This window comes from Globicephala melas, chromosome 16 (assembly GCF_963455315.2).
Source record: "Globicephala melas chromosome 16, mGloMel1.2, whole genome shotgun sequence".
Lineage (NCBI taxonomy): Eukaryota > Metazoa > Chordata > Mammalia > Artiodactyla > Delphinidae > Globicephala > Globicephala melas.
In genome coordinates this window covers 37815046-37836599 of record NC_083329.1, presented here as the reverse complement: position 1 = coordinate 37836599, position 21554 = coordinate 37815046, and the positions used below count along the sequence as shown (strand labels likewise).

At 41.3% G+C, this 21554-nt stretch overlaps 1 protein-coding gene across 1 annotated transcript in view; it reads left to right on the top strand.

Annotated features, from left to right (window-relative positions):
• The first annotated feature begins 2562 nt into the window (after positions 1 to 2562).
• Positions 2563 to 21554, top strand: part of PAPSS2 (3'-phosphoadenosine 5'-phosphosulfate synthase 2) — an 81283-nt gene continuing 62291 nt past the window's right edge. Inside the window, exon 1 of the mRNA XM_070043909.1 lies at positions 2563 to 2739. Coding sequence (XP_069900010.1) covers positions 2710 to 2739 — 30 coding nt within the window. The 5' untranslated portion in view covers positions 2563 to 2709. The remainder of the gene's footprint in view (positions 2740 to 21554) is intronic.

Genomic DNA, 21554 nt, shown 5'->3' with positions numbered 1-21554 from the left:
CTCCTAGGAGTAAGAGGGTAGTGAGAGGAAAAAGAATTCCAAACGTCACCTTTAAAAGAAAGACCCTGGGAAAATAAAAAAGAAAGATTATTTTACTTTTCAGTGAGTTGCCATGCTGAATTACAACTAAACTGATGATCTGTGAAGTTAAGGGATCTTAAACATCGCGGTTTGAGTCCAAGGGAGCTGAGGCCTCCTATTTCACACGTCTTTGAAAGTAATGAAAGAATATCTGTTCCAAAGTACTCTGTTTGAGAATTAATTAAATCTAAAACAAGATAAACAGTCCAGTTTGCAATTATCATGGGGGTTTTGAAGTAGTTGAACTAGAGGCTGAGTGATTCACTGCATCTGGGGAGCTGACTGACCTGGGTTTGAGTCTCAGCACCGCCCCTAACTAGTGAGGAGGGTCAGATTACCTCTCCTCTCTCAGCACCAGTTTTGCATTGCCCATCTGTGAAATACAGGGAGAGGGAAACTGGACAAACGATCGCAAAACCTCCCCCAGGTCTAAACAGTCATATATTTCTTTTCCAGGAAGTTGCCCTTATGGATTTGCCCTTAACATCCTTCTGTTTCAGCTTTTAAAGAAGCAATATGAAAAAAAAACAATCATGCAAATTGCTATTTCTCTATCAACACTTAATTTACCTTTTCTCTTAGGGCAGAATCTGGCAGGGTTCAAAATATGGCTGGAACTGATACAAGTAGATTTTTCCGATAAAATTAGAATGGGATGTTACTGTTTAAACCCCCAAAATTCAAAACATGCTAGTTTGTGTGCAGAACAGAAACTCAAACCCAGCATTTGCCCTCTAGCTGCTCATATCTGAAGGGAGTGGTGGCAGCTTACTTCAAATGAGTAAGAAAATAAATATACTGATATTTCAAGACTGGACAAACATGTAGGCTGCCTTTTAAGTTTCTGACTCCTGATTTATTTATTTTTTTCCCAACTTCCCATGGAGAAAGGCAATCAATGAACGGATATTCAGATCTTTAGTGTCTGTCTGGAAAGCTGACAGTCTTCCAGAAATACAATTAGATATGAAAGAAAAGTTCCAATCCTCACTTCCTTAGGCTATCACTTCAGCCTTTTCACAGAAGGAAGACCAAAGTTGGAATGGGCAGTGTGGCCCTTGGGCATCTTCATGGTTCTTTTGTACTATCCTATTGATCTGTTTGTCACATTGTGCAAGGAATTAAGGTACAGAGGAGTGTGAGGCCTTGTGACTGCCCTCAAGGTGCTGTCACTAACCATAGCTTCTCCTTCCTTACTTTTGCTTGTCCCAGACATTTGAGTTAAAAGAGTTGCCCTCTGACAAAACCTTGGAGCCCTAAGGTGTAGTCCATAAGCCTTGTCAACTTGGGCCTCCTCTTACTTTTTTGCCTCAGGGCCCATCCTGGTTGCTGAACACACGGAAGTACTATAGGAATGCTTTGGGGGATGGACTGAAACAAGTGGCTGGGCTACTACTGACCATTTTCCCGGGCTGGCCTTGCCTACTCAACTTTGTGAGTGGAGCAGTGCCTCAGCTGGCCCATCTGTAACAGGAGGAAAATATTGTGAGCTCCAAAGGAGTGAATGCATGTAAACCCCTTAGTCCCGTGAATGGTGCATAAGGTGCAGGCAGGCGCTGCGCCTCCTGATTTCTTCTTTTTTTTTTTTTGCAGTAAGTGGGCCTCTCACTGTTGTGGCCTGTCCCGTTGCGGAGCACAGGCTCCGGACGCGCAGGCTCACGGGCCATGGCTCACGGGCCCAGCCGCTCCGCGGCATGTGGGATCTTCCCGGACCGGGGCACAAACCCGTGTCCCCTGCATCGGCAGGCGTACTCTAAACCACTGCGCTACCAGGGAAGCCCTTCTTCTTCTTCTTCTTCTTGATCATCATCATCATCATCATCATCATCATCATCATCATCATCATCATCATCATCATCATCATCATCATCATCGATGCTGATGCTGGTGTAGAAAGCCTGGACTGTGGAGGCTGACGGCCTGGGTTTGAATCCCCTCACTTGGAAGATAATCTTGAGAAAGTCTGAAAGCCTCAACTGCTTCATGGGAGAAAGTAGGACTCGATTCCTGGGTCAGGGGCCACAGGAGGCTGAAGGCAAAGGTCAGCAGAGTGCAGAGAGAGGACCAAAAAATGTCAACCGTGGCTGTTATTACTGCAAATGAAGACAAGCTGGGCATCGGTGCCCACTAAGGACCATGCCGACAAGCCTGGCAGTTTCAAGCTGGTCCCAGAGGCAGGAAGCCTTCCTTGGAGAGGCGCGGGGGTGGGAGATGGGGGAAGCTCAGGCAGCCACTGGGAGTGGGAACGCGGACAGCGAACTTGACCTCCGACTGCACGCGGGGCGTGTCCATCCGAGCCCCCGGCTGCAAGGTCCTGCCTCCGACCCGGGCTGGCGGAGCCGCTCCGGGGCGTAGGGGGCCGGACCCGGGACCCCGCCCAGGAGGCGGCCGGGTCCCCTGGGTTGGGCGCTGCTGGCGGAGCCGACGGGGCGGAGAGGAGCACGGCGGGAGGAGGAGGGGGAGGGGGCTGGTCAAGGGAAGTGCGACGTGTCTGTGGAGCCTTTTTATACCTCCTTCTCGGGAGTCCGGCAGTAGCCACTGCCGCCGCCACCGAGCGTCCTAGCGCTTCCGCTCCCAGGAGCTGGGCTCCGAGTTCCAGCGCGCAGGGCACCGCCGCAGCCAGCCAGCATGTCGTCCGGGGTCAAGAAACAGAAGACGGTAGGCTTCGAGTCTCCTGCCTTCCTACTCCGCTCCAACTCCGGGACGCTCGGAGGCGAGCAGCCCCGGCGCCGAGGCTGGGGCGCGGGGAGGAGGAAGAGGAGGAGGAGGGAAGCAGGAGGGCGAGGCTCGGCCGGGACTCCCGGGGCAGCCCTTGTCGGGCAGCCCCTTCCCGCCCTGCGCCTCTGGGAACCTGCGCCCCGTGGGGTCGTCACGGCCGGGACAGACCTCCGGAGCTGGCAGAGTGGGTCCCAGTTAAGAGAAAGGACCAGAGATGGGAAATTTCCTTTCTTCTCCAAGAGCTTTTCCAGACCCATCTTTTCTTCTGAATGAGCTCCGCGCGGGTCCAGCGGGTGGTGGGCTGAGGGAACTCGGTCTTGCCAGGTTTGGTCGCGGGGCACACGTCAGTGAGTCATTGGGGTTTTGTCCACGGAAACTCCTTGGAGTGGACTTTCATGACAGACATTCATAAAGGAAACTACGACCATCTAGACGTAAGGGAGGAAATTGCATTTCTACACTGGCAGGACTCTAGCTTGATTCAGCTCCCTGTTGGAATCGGGTGGCACCTCAGGTTCAGTCATGGGGGGCCTCTCAGCTTGGTGGAGTGAGATGAGGGGACTGTTTTCAGGAGGCTCAATCTTATCCAGGATTAATCTGGGCCATCCTATTGTGGGAAATAGAGGGTTCCTCGAAAAGTTTCTTTCCCACTTAGTGATAGGGGCTCCTATAAAATTTGCATCCTTAAACATGGCAGCAGTGATCACAGACTCTTAGAGTCGGAAACAGCCTTGTAGCCACCATTTGGGCCACACCAGGGGTGGTCTGCAAGCCTTGTTCAGATCCCAGCCAGCAGTCTGCTGAGCGCTCACCTTTTCACTACCACACTACAAGCCTCAGACGATTATGGTGGTTAGGGAATGGGCTGACCTCTCTCAAACAGTTAGACTTGCGCTTGGCACATAGTAGGTGATCAATAAATAAATGTTTATTACTATTATTATATAATACTTATTACTGAAATATCTTTGAGGTGTTTTTGTGGCAGGCGACGGGAGAGGTGAAAAAAACATGAATTGGGGAAGGGGAGTGGAGGGGCCATGCAGGGGCCAGAAGTGTGGACTTCAGCACCAAGGGGAAGGGAATGGGGGCTCTTTGGTTTCAGGGAACCACACTGGACCCGCAGGAAGATCCAGGGGGAAGGCGGCATCAACTTGAGAAGGGAGAATGGTCGGGGTCCAGTTGCCTTTTATAGGAGCGATTTTAAAGTGGAGAGACTCTCAGTATTACATTCGAAAATATTGTTAAATGCAAGTCACTTGTGTTTTATTCCTATTTAATTTTATTAATTTCTGTAAAATTCTCAAGGGTATCTTCTAAATGACAACCTGCTGTGGCACTTAGTAGCCTTTTATATCAGTGAGGTTTTAATTCTTACCTCCTTGCTTTCATCAAGAATTCCTTCCCAATGGGCTTGCTTTGTCAAGCATTAGTAATGATGGGATAGGTGGTCTTTCCCCTTCATGCCTCCAGTCAGCAAGAGCCTGTGAAGTGAAAGGTTTGAAAACATGGGTTTTACACACTGATCGCGGCAACTGCACAGACAGAGAAAGTGAGAAATTTGAGGGCCGGAGGGTTTGGTTTTTGTATTTACACATTTGGAACCTTCTATTTTTTGTTTGGAGGGGGGTGTGTGTGTGTGTGTGTGTGTGTGTGTGTGTGTGTGTGTTCTGCATAGGATGAAATTAACACCTGAAACAGCTAGTAGGACTTGTGAACTTTTAATTAGCCAACATGGTTATAATCCAGGGCACCAGCACAAGTTCCCCAAAGGGGCGGATAGACACTATTGGGTAAAGCAAGTCAGCTGTAAATGCATATGAAATCTCTCAAGCTTTAAATATTAATTCAAAATGTGTTTTGAAACTTTGCAAGCCAAAACAAAATCTGTCCACATGTGTGACCTCTGAACTAATCAATTATTTGAGAAGTGAGTCTTGCTGATCTAGGAAGGTTTCCTGGAAGTGAGGCTGGGCTGATCTTTTTAGGGACTCGCAGAAATCATTACATTATGTTCTCTGTTGTCAACAGGGGATGATCAATTCACACCCCAGGTACTGCAGTAACTCCAAATATTTGTTGAGCCCCTACTGTGTGCCAGCCAGGATACTGGGGTGAATACATCTTTCCCGGGGTTTTTTTAGCCACACTCTCTGGGTGAATATAGCCTTTTAGTTCAGACCACTGTTAGAGGAGTAGGTAGTTTTGGTTTAAATGTGAGAAGGTAGGATGATTTTCTCACAAGCTTGAGAAAAGTAAAAAAGGAAAGTTTCTTTTATAAGGGAAGGTAGCACATTCCTCCTGTGTTAGGCATCCTTACCATGGCAACCAAAGACAGCTACGTGTCACAGCCCTCCCTCCCACCCTTGATTTACTTCCAACCCTGGCCACCTCCCATCCCGTCGACACACACACATAGATCCCAGGAGAAGGAAGGAGGCAGACTGCAGCCAGAGGACTGGAAAGAAAGGCAAAGGCCTGGTCCTTTCTTCTTGCATCATGTCCTGGATTAGCATTTTTCAAGGCCCACAGACAATGTTATGTCCTGGACACAACCAATCTAAAAAAGTCAACTGAGATATTAAAATATTTTCCAAAGGGTCAAACAAGCCAGTGTTTGGAAGGGAGTGAAGGGCTACTGAAAAGTTAAAGCTCTCCCTAAATGTAAGTGATTATCCACCTTTTTATTATTTTAAAAACTCTGTACAATATTCCATTATTTTCCTGGAGGTAGCTACTTTTAAAACTATTTGAAGATGCTGTGTAAGACAAGACATGAATTTCCAGATGAGCAACCATTGGAAGGAAGGAAAAACAAATACTTCCCAGAGTCCTGGCTCTAAGCTGTGCTGTATTTCATTTCATCCTCACAGCAGCCTTCACCCCAGAAAACCGAGCCTCACTTCTAGGGGAGGAGAAATGCCAGGAGCAGGTCAGGATTTAAATTCAAGTTTGTTCAACTTTGAAGCCCCTGCTTCTGCTCCCTCTATTTCTCTGGCCCATAAATTTCCTCATCTGTAATGACTTACCCCTTACAATTGTTGTGAGGAGTAAATAACTCCTAAAAACTGTCTTGCTCAATTCTAGGCCCATATGCAGTTGCTACTGTTATTATTTTTATTACACCATACTGTCTTGGTTTGCCCAGCAAGGAGAAGAAAGCACAGGTCAGACCATTCCAAAGGCTCAGTAAATGGCAACCATGAGAATATTTAATAAAAGCAAACAAATAAAGAAGTATAGAGGTGATGATTTGAATTCTAATTGTAAAAAGCTGAATAGAAGACAAAGGTTGATAATTAGTGTGGGCATACCAGAGTAACCCAAATAATCAGCAAGATTTTGCCAACAACCTTGGCCAAGAAAGGCAATCTATATATAAGTAAATTTTAGACTAATTTCTCTTCACCCTTCCTGTGCCTTCAACTGTTTCCAGATCTATCTTAAAATTAATGTTGTCTGATTCATGCTGTTATTCCATGATCATCTCTTTGGACTTTTACCGTTAAAGATAAATAGCATTAACTCTGAGTTTTTTTTTATCTCTGAGATAGTTATCTTTATCTTTCAGCACTTTGTCTTTCTGTTAATGCATGTGGCTCTCTGGTTTGCTTAGAGGATAATTAGGCTGAACTCAAACATGGAACCTTTAGGGAATGAGAGTCTGAGAAAGGAATCAGTGATGTCAATTTCAGTCCTACGCGATTACTGTTTATTTCAAAACCTGTCACTAAATAGTAATGGGCACTCATCTTTGTGTTTGGAAGTCTTTGGAAAACACAGAAACTAAAAGTAAATAAACATAAATATAATGGCATTTCAACTAACCTTTCATCCCTTAGGTGATTTGCTCATCCGACAGGTGAAATGGCACCTGTCCCCAGCAACTTTGCATAGAGCCTGACACTGAGCAGGTGCTCCGTAAATATTTTTTGCATAAAAGGCTGCAAATTCGTTAGTGAATGAATTTGTTTTTAGCATCTCTATTTTGCTTAGATTTCCCCCACTCCCCTCTTACCTGTCTGCTCTTGGGTGCTTGCTTATTTTTGCCTGGATATTCATCATTACCACTGAAAAATTTCCTGTAGGGATTCTTTGAGGCTTAGGATGAATGGCCTTCCCCCCACCCTGCCAACCCCCTGGAGGACTTGCTTTTGTCTCTGCCAGGTGCCTGGTGGCACTACTAGTCTGGCACCACTTTGACCTAAACTTACCACTTAAAGTTTTTTGGACCACCCAGGTGACGTGAATTCGAGCTGCAGTTTTGCACACAGGGACCAGCTGGTGAGTACAAGTCCTCATGGACTACGCCCCTGTGCGTCCTTATGTACACTTCCCATGTCAAGGCCATTGTCCCTGCAGTCTTTCGAGGTGGGAAGTGGGTTGATTCTGGTTCACTGTTATTTTTAGGGGGTGACTCTTGGGAAACTCAGCTTAGTGTAGACAAAGGCCTTTGTATTCTCCCCACTTGGGTACGTTCTAGTCTTCGATTTCTGTTTCACCTCCCCCGTGAGGCTGTCAAAATCCACGCATATCTGCCCCTTATCAGGGCAAAAGTGCCTCCCCGCTTGCTTACCTCTTAGGGTCTTGCTTTCCCGCACATTTTGGCCTGGTAGTTCCTTACTATCTTCACGGGTATTTGATGTTTCTAATTAGATTATTGCATATTATAGCCTGCACTTGAAATTTGTTTTTATGAAGGATTGGACTGTATAACCTAGACCATCATCGCTGGAAACAAAAAAATCTCTGCCTTTTCTTGATCCCTGTGTATCCTTAACATTTCATATCGTACCTTTCCCTTATTATACCTAGGACATTCTTATAAAAGGAGTACTTTAAGAACAAGTGAACTTAAGTCAGAAATATTTAATTTAAATTAAATATTTAATATCCTTTTAAAATATTAAATATCCTTTTTCCCTACAAAGTGCTAAGGTCTGGGCTGGGGGCGGAGGAGGTGAGCAGTGCTCACCTTGTCTTGTGGCCTCTGCCTTACAGGCATCCGTAGAGATGTGCATTGTCCTGTCTCATCCTTAGTGTTGGTCCAGTTCAAGTGCATTCCTGTCTGAAAGCTCCTTCAGTTTCAGCACCTTTCCTTGCTTCTCTCATGCTCTCGTGGGTACTTTGAGGTCATTGTGCTGCCCCAGCACAACTCTGGGGGAAATTCGGTTAGGCTGTCTAAGATCTTTGACATTGCCCCCCTACTCCCAGAAGGGTGGGAACTGTGCTTCTGCTCTGGTGTGACCATGCTGGGACTTTGAGGGGCTCCAGGGGCTGCTGGCATCTGTCCCTGCTTCCTCTCCCTTGGGATCTGTTGAGGCTCAGCAGCACAGCCAGTGCCCCTGCTTTCTGGGTCCCCGAAGCTATTGGGTTCCTCTTACCGCAAGCCCAGCACCAGGCCCAGGACACCACCCCCCTTCTCAGACTCACACTGGCATCTAAGCTCCCTTTGTTTCTGATAAATACTAAATAGAACTTTTTCAGAAAGGTTAATTAACATTAACATTGGATTCGTGACAAATGTGGTCTTATGGATCCTCTTTCCTGCCTTTTGATCACCAAATAATTTTTTTTCAGTTTAGAATAAGTTGGCACACAAGATGGAAATATTTTTTTCTCTCTGCAAAAGAGCCATTGTATTAAAACTTAAAATCTAACTTGCCTCTGATAACACATGGTGCGTAAGGTGACTTCCATCAGTTGGCTGGTGTGACTTCCTTTAAAATCTAATCAGCAATTCTTTCTGTATTTCACATTTACTCCTGAAGTTGATTTTTCTATTACTGGTATTGTGAAAACATGTGTGCAGCATAAACATGGCAAGCTCAATCTAATATCTGTGTAGCACCAAATATTAAATTTTGGCAAAAAAAATGTGACCTGTTATCAAGCTTTTCTAAAAGAGTTACATAAATATATCAAATGCTACATCATTAAAAGTGATCATTTCTATGCTAGGTTAATATTTGCTTTAAATATCTAGTTAACATCTTTATATGTTTTGTTATAAAAATATGGATTTTTACCCACCAAGCATCTATGTCCAGTCTAATATTACAATTACGTTTTTTTCTTTTTAATGCATGCTGAGGGTGGGCTTGAAAAATTATTTGCAGACTTTGCTTGGAGACCTAAACCACCTACAGTGTAGTCTGAGATTTTATCCCCATTACTTCATTCATCTATACCTTCCCTAATCATTTATTTATGGATAACTCATGCTTTCTCAACTTTTAGCAAAATAGGCAACTAAGATGTTGGTGATGATTTTTATTTTTATATATTTCCTACTGTTAAAAACCTGAATTAACTTTTCGTCCTCTGCTGTGATTCCATTGTATATTATTTTGTTTTCCTTTAAGAGCTCTAAAAACTTTTCCTTTTTTAGTTTGTGTCAGATCCTCACTTACGTATTTATTCACTTCATTCACTGAACAAATATTTTTTGAATGACCCAACCAGGACCTTTCGTTTCCATTGTTTACTAGAGCTACCAAAGCCTTATATTCTTATTTATTTATTTATTTATGTTTGGCTGCATTGGGTCTTCGTTGCTGCACGCGGGCTTTCTCTACTTGCAGTGAGCGGGGGCTACTCTTCGTTGCAGTGCGCGGGCTTCTCATTGTGGTGGCTTCTCTTGTTGCGGAGCACGGGCTCTAGGCGCGCGGGCTTCAGTAGTTGTGGCACGCGGGCTGAGTAGTTGTGGCTTGCGGGCTCTAGAACGCAGGTTCAGTAGTTGTGGCGCACGGGCTTAGTTGCTCCGCGACATGTGGGATCTTCCAGGACCGGGGCTCGAACCCATGTCCCCTGCATTGGCAGGCGGATTTTTAACCACTGCGCCACCAGGGAAGTCCCCAGCCTTATGTTCTTTAATTATAGTTTTTTAGGCCATTCAAACACTGTCTTTAAACTATTCAAAACATAGCGTTTACTTTTTCTAACTGCAACACCCCACCCACAACTTGTGTATTCTTTCAACCTTCTGCCCAGTCAGTATTACAGTGACCTTGCGCCAAAAGCAATAAAATTTCCAACTGATTTTTCATACATTTTTTAAAATCCCTTTTTTTTCTCCTAAATTAAAAATTTAAATTATTTACTTTTTATTCAGGCTGTTCCTACTTTAAAAATGTATTTTTTAAAGAACCCTAGCACTTTACTTCTGGAAGGAAAATTAAGAGCTCATGTTCAAGCCGTTCAAGTTGATACACAGTATTTCAGAGCTTTGCTAAGCCCCACGACCATCTTCCTGGCCAGCTGGTTGGTGAAACCACCACTGAGCTGGAACTCTGAGCACCTAAATACAGGCCTAGCACTTTTCTCTTTATTGTGTGCCCTTTGAAAGAGGCCTTTCCCATTTTCTATAGCTTTCTTTTTTTCTTTTACATACTGGGAAATAGTTTCCATAAATTTAAAAAAAAAAAAAAACACTCCCAAGTTGGTTATCAGTGAGTCACAGTTACACTTTTTTTTTTTTTTTAATAAATTTATTTATTTTTGGCTGTGCTGGGTCTTTGTTACTGTGTGCGGGCTTCCCCTAGTTGCGGCCAGCGGGGGCTACTCTTCGTTGCGGTGCGCGGGCTTCTAATTGTCATGGCTTCTCTTGTTGCGGAGCACGGGCTCCAGGCGTGCAGGCTTCAGTAGTTGTGGCACGTGGGCTCAGCAGTTGTGGCTCGCAGGCTCTAGAGCTCAGGCTCAGTAGTTGTGGCGCACGGGCTTAGCTGCTCTGCGGCATGTGGGATCTTCCCAGGCCAGGGCTCGAACCCGTGTCCCCTGCATTGGCAGGCGGATTCTTAACCACTGTGCCACCAGGGAAGCCCCACGCTTACACTTTGATTTAGCTTTAGCATCTTGTTTTGATATTCTGGAGATAGAAAACACGCATCAGAGAGCAGTGTTTGAAAAATGTAACTTTACCATTTTGAAATATTTTTCATGGGCCAGTCTGTTTCTCTTTAGAAAATTCAACTCATACCCTCCCAAACTCCCCAACCTCACATACTCTTCCTTAAACCTTCTCAAACAGTTTAATTATTTTATCAAAAACAGGAAAAAAGATAATAATGATTGCATAGTGTGCAATACAGATAAAACTATATTAGGCAAAAGTTGGGGCAAGTTCAGTTATACATTAAGGTCTCAGTTCTTGTTGTAGTTCTCGGAATTTCCAGTTTTATCTCTAAATCCATTCATTTCCATTGTTTCCTAAGTTCATGAAGTACAATGAAGTCGATCACAATAATTGTGTGATCCTGCCAACCAAATCTAACTAATTGCTGAGTTCCAATAGAATCTTTTCCTGAATTATATGAATAAGTACAGCTCTTGGGCCATTGTGTCACTAATACAACAATGTTCCTAGTAGTTACTAAAAAATAAAATTAAAAAATTTGCATTCATCTACTGTGTTTAAATTAGCCATTTGACTAAGAAGAGAGCTAATAAAACATAGAGATTACAATTCTGACTATGGGATTTGCATATTTATCAAGAGTTTCGATTTTTAGAGCATGTTTTGTTAGAAAATTCCCACTCTGTTGTGACTTGTTTATCATCTGCATTGAGAACCTCTGATGTGGCAGGCACTGTTTCCAGAGCCTGCCTGTGCATTAACTCATTTAGTCCTCACCATCTCCTGAAGCAAGTTTGTGAACACATAGTCAGGAGGGAACTCATTTAACTGAAATAAATCTTTAGAGAGTTCCCCACAGGAGAAGTTAAAATCTTATTAGCTCCTCTGTAGTTAATAAGTTGTTTATTTCATAGAGGGAATGAGACAAACGCCAAGTAGCAAACACAGCAGGATTGGGCAACTAGTAATATATTACTGCTTCATTTGTAAAATATTTTGTCAGCTGCCTACTGCTGATATCTCAACATAATAATAAAGAATTCTATTGAGACATTCCCCAGCACTTTTGTAAAAAGAATAAGCGGCATACACTCGCAAATGCATGTTACCCTTGCCATCACACACATTTCTTTCTTTATGGTGACATAAGGTGAATAATTGGAAAATAAATTTTCTTTGTGCTCAGACTCAACAAGTAGGGGTAATAGTTTTTATTGCCTAGTTTTACCACTAGGTCAGTATTCAACAAATGTGAACAGAATGATTTGTTTCCACTAAAGCTGCTAATACTTGAGCCAAGTTGTAACAGTGATTTGTCAATGATAAAAGGAAACCAGGCTACCCATGTATTTTTCACAAAATAAAAATTTGACCTACCTGGAAGTCAAGGCTTAAGGATATTGGCAACCAGATAATGCTTCCATTTCACTGGGGACCAATGAGGAGTGCCTGGAAATTGTGAGGTCCTAAATGGTGCTTTCCATGACGTTTGGAAGAAACATTTGGGGAGTTTGTCTCATTCTGTCATCATAGGTCGGGAAAGTCTTAAGTTTTCAGCAATCCTGGGCCATAGCCTCATTGACAGCCACTAGGAAGACTTGGATTCTGATTGCCAGGAGACCACTGTGTAAAAGGCCGGAGCCCACGCTCAAGGGGAGAAGAGCAGCGTTGGCTGCGTGTAATTGTAGGGGCTGAGATCGAAGTCCTTTAATAGAGAGGTTACCTTATTTAAATGAAGGGAGTAGTAGTGACAGTAGAGAAATTAAATCTCAGAATCCATGCGTTCACAGTGTGAGACACCTTGGGTACAAAATTCTGTTAAAAGGATGTGTTGCCTCTGCTTAGTCAGCCATTCAGTGAATGGAAAAGTCTGAGTCATCATAAACACCTGGTTTCTTCCATTTTCTTCTCAGTGTTGAGGCTCTGGTTTAGTAAGTCCATTGTGATGTTCATTCTTGATTAGGTTAAGAGTCTCCCTCAAGGTTGAGGAAGGTACCTTGTTGATCCAGTTGAGTTCCTTAGATAGGGGAAGGGAACAAGTATTTATTCGGGGACTTTCCATACAGGAACTCATCTCCTCCTCACAGTAACCTATGGAGTAGTTGATGTTCTTATCCCCATTTTATAGTTGAGAACAGTAGGCTTATTGAGATTAAATAACTCGCCTTAGGATGCATTAGTGTGAGTGGCAGAGCTGACTCCCTCCTAAATTCGAATGCCATGTTTTCAATGATTCTTTTTTTTTTTCATTCGTTAATGTAATAGATGTTATGGATACTACAACTGTCAAAATGAAGATTATTCTGATGATTGAAACATACATTTAAACTTTGTGGATGCAGATTAACGCAGTGAAGAAACTGAAAAGATTAGGTGGTCGCTTTGAAAGGGATTTTCCTCAGGTGCTTTTTGGAATGTTGTATATAATCTTTAGAAGATGTGGATTTGAGCAAATGCCATTAAAAGGCAATAAATGTTAGTTTGGATGACGCCTTGCGGCCAATTTTAGGAACGGTAGTGTTTGGAATCGAACCCAACATTTCACCTTAATAATACAAAGCTTCAGTGTTCTAGTGGGTGAATGCATATACCCAAGAAAAAGTGTCCTTAGAAATAATTGCAGTGACTTACATGTAACTCTAGACCTGGCCTTGTTCATTATGTGGGCGCTGCACAGTCGAGCATTCATGAGTTACAAGTTCCCAAAGCCCCACAAGCTACAGGCCTGTTCTCTGGATGTACTAGAGGTTTCATTGACATTTCCACAGCTCAGCACAGAATTTTAATCTTTCATGGTTCAAGGAGCTTGTGTCATATACACAGCCTCATTACCAGAACCAATTGCAAAAGAATATGAAGAAAATACACAGAGGTAATGAAACACAGCCTTCAGTGGAACACTTACAGGGCTGGTGTTTAGAAGGGCAGCTAAGACCTGTGCTGAACACTATAATTGTGTGGATTAGAGCATCTTCTGAAGGCAGTTACACATTTCTAGGAGACTTGATTTGATGTGTATTGTGTTTCCATGAGGGCAATTGCCCCCTCCCTGAATTATAGCAGGGTTCCTCTGGGTCTGCATTAATACCTTTCTTTCATCATACTCATCAAGGCTTATTCATAAATTCTTATTAATTATCCTAGCCGCTCTCTAGAATGGGTGGGTATAAGGATTACAAATCTTTAATAAAATAAAGAGATGGGATAAATTCCCTACGCCTTCTGGTGAGCCCATATAATAGTAGAGACAACCCAAGTTTGCCAAGTTCAGTGGCCTAGTTCTTTGTTTTGTCTCCAAGCAGACAGAAGCTCAGGGACACCTGAATGATATTTAGAATGAAGGCTTTCATATTGGGATTGTACCAAGTTAATTGTGTGCTGTGAAACACCATATGGCCTCATTTTCATTGAGACATCTAGTGCTGTAAACACTGCAATACATGAATTAAGTGATTCAGCTAATTATACCCATTTTTTATATGCTTCTAAAAAAATAGCACGTGATCCTTTAAATAGAGAAGGTTGTGTATTCAAATTTTATTACCATTTTTTCGGTGTTGTGTCTGTATGTTTATTTTAATGAGGAGACTGGAAACTAAACCATTTCTTTGCTGCTAATTCATGCTGGATTACCTTCTTATTTCCATGGGACATATGAATTCTGAAACCACGTCTGTCTCCATGATAGCACCCTGCTTGGATCTGTGTATAGTTGCATATAAAGTATAGAAGGAGTTATTACCTTAAAAAGCTGATTTAGACAGAGACTTGAGGAAAGAGAAGGATACAAGAGTCAAGGAGGTATCTGGAGAAAACTTGATCCTGTAGACCAGCAGTTAAGAAATTATGTCCTGTGGCCAAATCCAGCCCTCATCCTGTTTTGGTATAACCTGTAAGCTAAGAATGGTTTTTAAATGGTTGGGTAAAAAATCAAAGGAAGAATTATATCTCACAACATGTGAAAAGTGTATGAAATTCAGATTTCAGTGTCCATAAATAAAGCTTATTAGAACACAGTGATGCCCATTTATTTACATGTTGTGGCTGCTTTCACTGCAGAGATGAGTATTTGCAATAGACTCTATGGCCTGTAAAGCTGAAAATGTTTATTATCCGCCTCTTTAAGAAAAGTGCGCCACCTCCTGCTTTTGACAATGGGGGACCAGTGTTCAGTTCCGACTGACAGGTCAATGGCCTGTCAGCACATCACTCACATCTGACTTCAGAAAGCTGAGTACCCAGCTCTACTTCATGAGCCCCCAGTTGAATCGTGTTTGCTGTATTGCCATTGTTTTGTTTTAAAAAAAACATTATTTTTTAAAAAGTTCTAGGGAACTCATTGTTATGTCTCTTTTAATGATATTATTGAAGATATTGTTCATTAATTACAATGCGTGATATTCTCTTTATAAAGATCCATGGGAGAAATACCTCTTCAGTCTTAGTACCAGAAAGGCTGTATTTTTTCTGAGGGTTTGTGTGTGTGTGTGTGTGTGTGTGTGTGTGTGTGTGTAATCCTTTGGAAACTGTGCATTCTGTGACTGTCCAGCTTTATTTTTGCCAAAAAGCTCGGAAGCAAATTTGTGGCTCACTTTCTATTTTTGCACCAGCTTCGTGCTTGGTATCATTTCACTTTATGCCCCTTCTGTTGTTTTCTCTTTTTCTCATCCACTCAGAAGTGAGGTTTTGCTGTGCTTTATGGATCCTGTAAGTCACTGTACATGTTTTAGGAACTATGCAAAACATTAAAACATAATTAAAAATAAGATGCATTTGAACTTTAGCTCCAGAAACTCACAGAGCATTTCTTACGGTCCCACCTCAGAGAGCCCTTCACCTTTTTCCTACTGTTTTGTGACTTTCCAGCGCTCTGTGTCTGCAGGACCTTATGGAAGTCAATCCTTGAAATGCTTATTAAGTGCTTTGTGGTCTAATGTTCTATCCTTGCTGGAGGCGTATCATCAAACCCCCTCAAGATGGATAAAGATATAGATCAGAAGTTCTTCATCTGGAGTCCAGAGGATTTAGGAGGGTTGTGAACTTAGATGGGGAAATTATTTTTATAACCTATAATAGAAATGTCTCACTTCCTTCAATGATGATCACAGACAACAAATCATAGCAGTATTAACAGTACCTGTGATTATATCAGCAATGGAAGTTACAGATATTTTCATATCACGTAAGTTGTTGCCGATATTGCTGATGTCATGAAAATAACTGTGTTCTTTATTACTCCGAAATTTAGATGATTACTATAGCTGTCTACCTAAACATCAGGATCTTGCTTTTTAATATGCTGATAAAGAAGGACATTTATTACTGTCCTGTAATTTTACAAAACCATTTTGATAACTAATTCATTTTTTTTTCTTTGCAGTCATTTGTGTTTTATGCATTTAAAAACATTTTTCTGAGAAAGGGTCCATAGTCTACCAAAGGAGTTCTTGACTCAAAAAAGGATAAGAAAGCTCTGTGCATGGGTACACCCATGCAGGCCCACACACACAGTTTTTACAGGCAGTTCCAGGATTCACAGATGCCCAGACAAGGCCCATGTCTAATATGCAGTTTAAGAACTCAGGCCCTATTGGCTAAAATCCAAGATAGAAGGTCACATGAGGGAGGGTTTTTATTTTGTTTTATTTTCTGAGGCCCAGTTCAAATGAATTCCTTCTAAGAATCAACCTGCAGTGCTTAGTCATAATCTTAGTCATAGTATTGATTCTGGCTGTTATCATTTAGCATTATCTCTTTTATCCAAAAAGCAAGGAATGAACATGTCTTCGTAAAGTAACCTCTTGGCTTTTGCCATATCAACTCTTGATGTTTTTCAGTGAGAAATTAAAAACCTACCATTTCACACTGTTTGATTTTTAATTTCTATTGAAAAGAGCTTTGAGTCTTTGAATGGTCAGAGCTTGATATGTACGTATGTCATAAATTTGGAATTGGATAAAAAGTACCAGTGCCACCAGATGTTAATGACATAATACCTTTCATGTTCTGTGCCTTGAATGTTTTTATTGATGTTATCTTTACTAATCAAGCATATTTTTTTGTTCATGAAGCCACAGTTCATGTGAGAATATCATTCTCGGATGATATTTGTGTGTTGTACACCCCTGCTTAGGGTTTGCTTTACACTTGCACGGCTTTTATGTTTTTTTGAGTTCCATTTCTTGTGCTGGTATTCTGAATTCTCCCCTTCATTTATTGAGATCTCGGTGGGACCTTAGAGGTTATCTAGTCTGGTGTTTCTCAACCCTGCTACATTTTACAAAATATTGATGCCTGGACACCACTCCCAAGAATCTGATTGAATTGGTCTGTGTGGGGTTCTTTAAAAGCTGGGTAAGAGGTTCCTCAGTTCTGCCTGCCTTGAGAACCAATGCCTAGCTTAATTCCTTCCCCATACAAATGTGGAGCATTGTGACATGCCTGAGGACCTCCAGCTAGCTAGTAACAAATGGGTTTTCTCTACTTCAGAATGCTGTTTGCTATTTTCAGATTTTTTTTTTCAAAAACGCTAGGCCATTTACCAGCTAACGCAGACTTCTGGGATGGCTGCGTTCCTCACAGAATATTTAAAATTAAATATTATGGCTGGAATGTTTAAAAGCTTACCACCCTTGTCCTATTTTAACATTACCTAATGAACAGACAGCTTTCTGGAAAAACCCGGAGATCATTCTTTCTTAGTCAGTTGTTCCTGGCTGTGGTGACAACTTATCCCTGGAAATTTGCCCCATTCCCAAATCACAATGAAGAGAGTGGCTTGTTTTTGTAAGTAGCTTGTGATTCCTGATAATGTAAGTCTCCAGATCTTACTGTTGAACCTGGCACGTTCCAACAGGAATAAATCTAAAAAGATTCCCTTGTCACATTTGATGGCCTTGAATATTAAAGACCCACATTGGAAGAACTCTCCAGAAATCAGCCTGCCTTTCCATTGTGATTTGTCAGTGTAACTCCGACATTTCTAGGAAAAATACATAAATACCTCATGGGCAGAAATGCTGTCCGTTTATATATTTCATACCTATCATCTGAATTTACTAAGAATGAATCAAATTAATTTATAACCATCTGCCTTTTCCACCCAAGCTAATAAACTTCTTGCCTTGTTTTGTCTGATCATGGATTTTGATCAACTTTATTTATCTCATTGGGTTTAAAAATTAATAATGCATTGCCTTATATGGCACTTATCTTCATAGAGATTATTCATTCTTAATGTAGTAAATGAAAGGAAAAAACAGATTTAATATAGATATTTGACTTAAAAAGATTAGATGGCTAATGCAATTCTTTTTTTTCTAATTTATTTTTTATTGCAGTATAATTGATTTATAATGTGGTATTAATTTCAGGTGTACAGATTTCAGGTATAATATATATATATTTTTTTCAGATTCTTTTCCCATATAGGTTATTTCAAAATACTGAGTATAGTTCCCTGTGCTATACAGTAGGTCCTTGTTGGTTATCTATTTTATACATGGTAGTGTGCATACTTTAAGTCAAACTCCTAATTTATCTCTCCCCCTGCTAATGACAATTCTTAAATTAATGGCAAGTTTTCTGATCTACAGTTGGTTTCTTTAGGACAGCAGCTTTCTTTTTGTTTCTTTTTCCTTCTGTCCCTTTTTTTGTTAATTAATTAATTAATTTGGTTGCGCCGGGTCTTAGTTGTGGCAGGCAGGCTCCTTAGTTGCAGCATGCGAACTTTCAGTTGCTGCATGCATGTGGGATCTAGTTCCCTGACCAGGGATCGAACCCGGGCCCCTTGCACTGGGAGCGTGGAGTCTTAACCACTGTGCCACCAGGGAAGTCCTCCTTCTGTCTCATTTTGAAGTGAATTTCGTTACAGGTATTTTGAAAGCAATGTGTCCATATATATTAAACCTAAAAGAATTAAAATTTTCCTTTTCCTATAGTTCTCCTATAAAACTATCAGGACAGAAAATAAATTTCACCTACAGCAGGTCAGAATACCTTGGAATCAAAAATGACACAGTGGGCTTCCCTGGTGGCACAGTGGTTTAGAATCCGCCTGCCAATGCAGGGACATGGGTTCGAGCCCTGGCCTGGGAAGATCCCACATGCCGCGGAGCAACTAAGCCGCCTGTGTGCCATAACTACTGAGCCTGTGCTCTAGAGCCCGTGAGCCACAACTGCTGAAGCCCACACGCCTAGAGCTCGTGCTCCCCAGTAAGAGAAGCCACCGCAATGAGAAGCCCGCACACCACAACGAAGCGTAGCCCCCGCTCACCACAACTAGAGAAAGCCCACACGTAGCAACGAAGACCAACACAACCAAAAAAAAAAAAAAATCTCCAATGCCTTCTTTAAAAAAAAAAATCTGATACAAAAATGACACACTAAATGGCTTGGCCTCTAGAGAAGAACAAGAAGAAAAGGGAATTCTGCACTAAACCCTCTCACCAGCCCTGTACAGAATCAGCACCAAGAACTGTCAAGTAAATTGCCTCCCCAAGGAAGCTCTGTGTTTCTCTTCTAGATCATCTTCATTTTTGCAGGCAATATAATTTTGAAATTTTGTAGAGTAGAATCCCTTTATCGAGTTATTACTGGAGAGCTATCTGCTATCTCTTTATAGGACAACAACATTATCTATATAATATATAAGGTTTATATTATATGCATGCATGTGGATTGTACTTTGAACCACTTTATGTCTAGGGCCGATTCTAGATCTGTACCTGCCAAAGGATGAACATTCAAAAAAATGTGATCACAGAGTTGAGAAAACAATCTCTTCTTTTTAGCTATTCTTAGCCTTATGAATATAGATAAGCATTTAAATGTATATTTTAATAATTAATTTTGAAAAGAAAATATTTGATGGAACAAAGATTTAAGCAATAAAAAAAACCCCATAAAACTATGAGGAAAAAATATAGATCTTTTATGGTCTCACAGCTGAGAAGACCTTTCTAAGTGTGACACAAATTCAGATACCACACACACACACAAATATACACACACACAAATTTTTTAATTACCTGCCAAAATTAAAAAAAAAAATTAAATCAAATCAAAAGACAAACAACAACCTAGGGGAAAATTTCTAATTCAGAGAAGACACAGTTCTGCTTTCCAAAATATACAGCACTCCTACAAATGAGTATTTAAAAAAATCAGCAATCCAATAGAAAAAAATGTGGAAAAAGAACATGAATTTCACAGAAAAGGAAATACAAATGGCTCTTAAACATATGAAAAGATGCTGAATCTCATTCATTATAAGAAATACAAATGAAAAGTATGAGATTGAATTTTTCATCTATCAGATTGGCACAGGTAAAAACTTACGCCAACATGTTATATTGGCACATGAGTGAGACAAGAAACAGTCTCATACACTGCTAGTGGAGATGTATATTAGTACAGTCTCCATAGAGGTGTTTGGAAATATCTATTAATATTAATATTGAGCATATCCTTTGAACTAGCAATTCAAATTCTGGAAATTTTTCTATAGAGATCTTGCAAATGGGTAAGATGATGTACATGCAAGGATATTCTTGGTAACATTTTGTAACAGAGGGTTGGAAACAGCCTAAATATCAATCAATAAGAGAATTCTTTAAGTACATGTTATGGACTATTTTGTTATTATAATATATGCATAGTAGAAATTAATTTGCCACTGTTAATAAAGAACGAGTTGTCCCCTAGTTATACCAATATGGAAAGATTTCCAAGCATTTTGTTAAGTAAAAAAGGCCTGGTGCAAAAGAGTATCTATAGCCTCGTAACATTTGCGAGAAAAAGGAAAAAAGATGCATATAGTTATAAGTGCATAGAATATCCCTGGAAGGATGCGTAGTAAATTAATAGTATTATTGCCTCCAGCAAAGAGAACTGAGTGGCTGGGTAGGAGATTTACTTTTCAAAAAGAGAAAGCTATATCTATCTATCCATCCATCTAGATAATAGCAACTGTGAAAAGTCTGTGATTTTATCCCAGTTGCAATCTAATAAGTTAACTTGCCATAGTTGCATGGTTGCTGGCAGAAAACAAAACTCCTGAGTCAGAGACAAAGGGCTTTATTATTCATAGCACAGCAGTGTGTGTTGGTTTCTCTTGCCCCCATCTCCCAAGCGGGTGACATGGGTGCATCTAGATGGATATCCGCACAAGCAGTGAGTTTTATTATAGGAGAGGAACTGTAAGTGAAGGGAACCTGAATCTTTTTTATGATGGGAAGTAGAGAGGCTGACCCTTTGCTCTGGCGGAGACGTTATCTCTCTCATCCAAGGCCGTTCACTATACAAACATCCTTGAAAAGATAGTCTGAAATAAAAGGCAATTAACACTCTGAACATCAAAAGATGTACAGAAACACAAGAGAACAATGGAGAATTGTCTCTCTCTTGTTTATTTGTAAATATGTGCATTCATATACATATATGAGGTTTGAAGGCTAACAGTAACTCCTGATCATTTGAGCCTTTCAGATAAATTGTGTGGAGTGTGAACTCATTGGTTATTGTTCAGATTACTAGGCCTGGATCTGGTGTCACTTAATTGCCTCCATCAAAGAATGCTATGTCCATCCACCTCACTATTCCATTGTATATATGTGCCACATCTTCTTTATCCATTCATCTGTTGATGGACACTTAGGTTGCTTCCATGTCCTAGCTATTGTAAATAGTGCTGCAATGAACATTGTAGTACATCTCTCTCTTTTTTTTTTTAAATTTATTTTATTTATTTATTATTTTTGGCTGCATTGCGTCTTCGTTGCTGCACGCAGGCTTTCTCTAGTTGTGGCGAGCGGGGGCTACTCTTCCTTGTGGTGTGAGGGCTTCTCATTGTAGTGGCTTCTCTTGTTGCGGAGCATGGGCTCTAGGTGTGCGGGCTTCA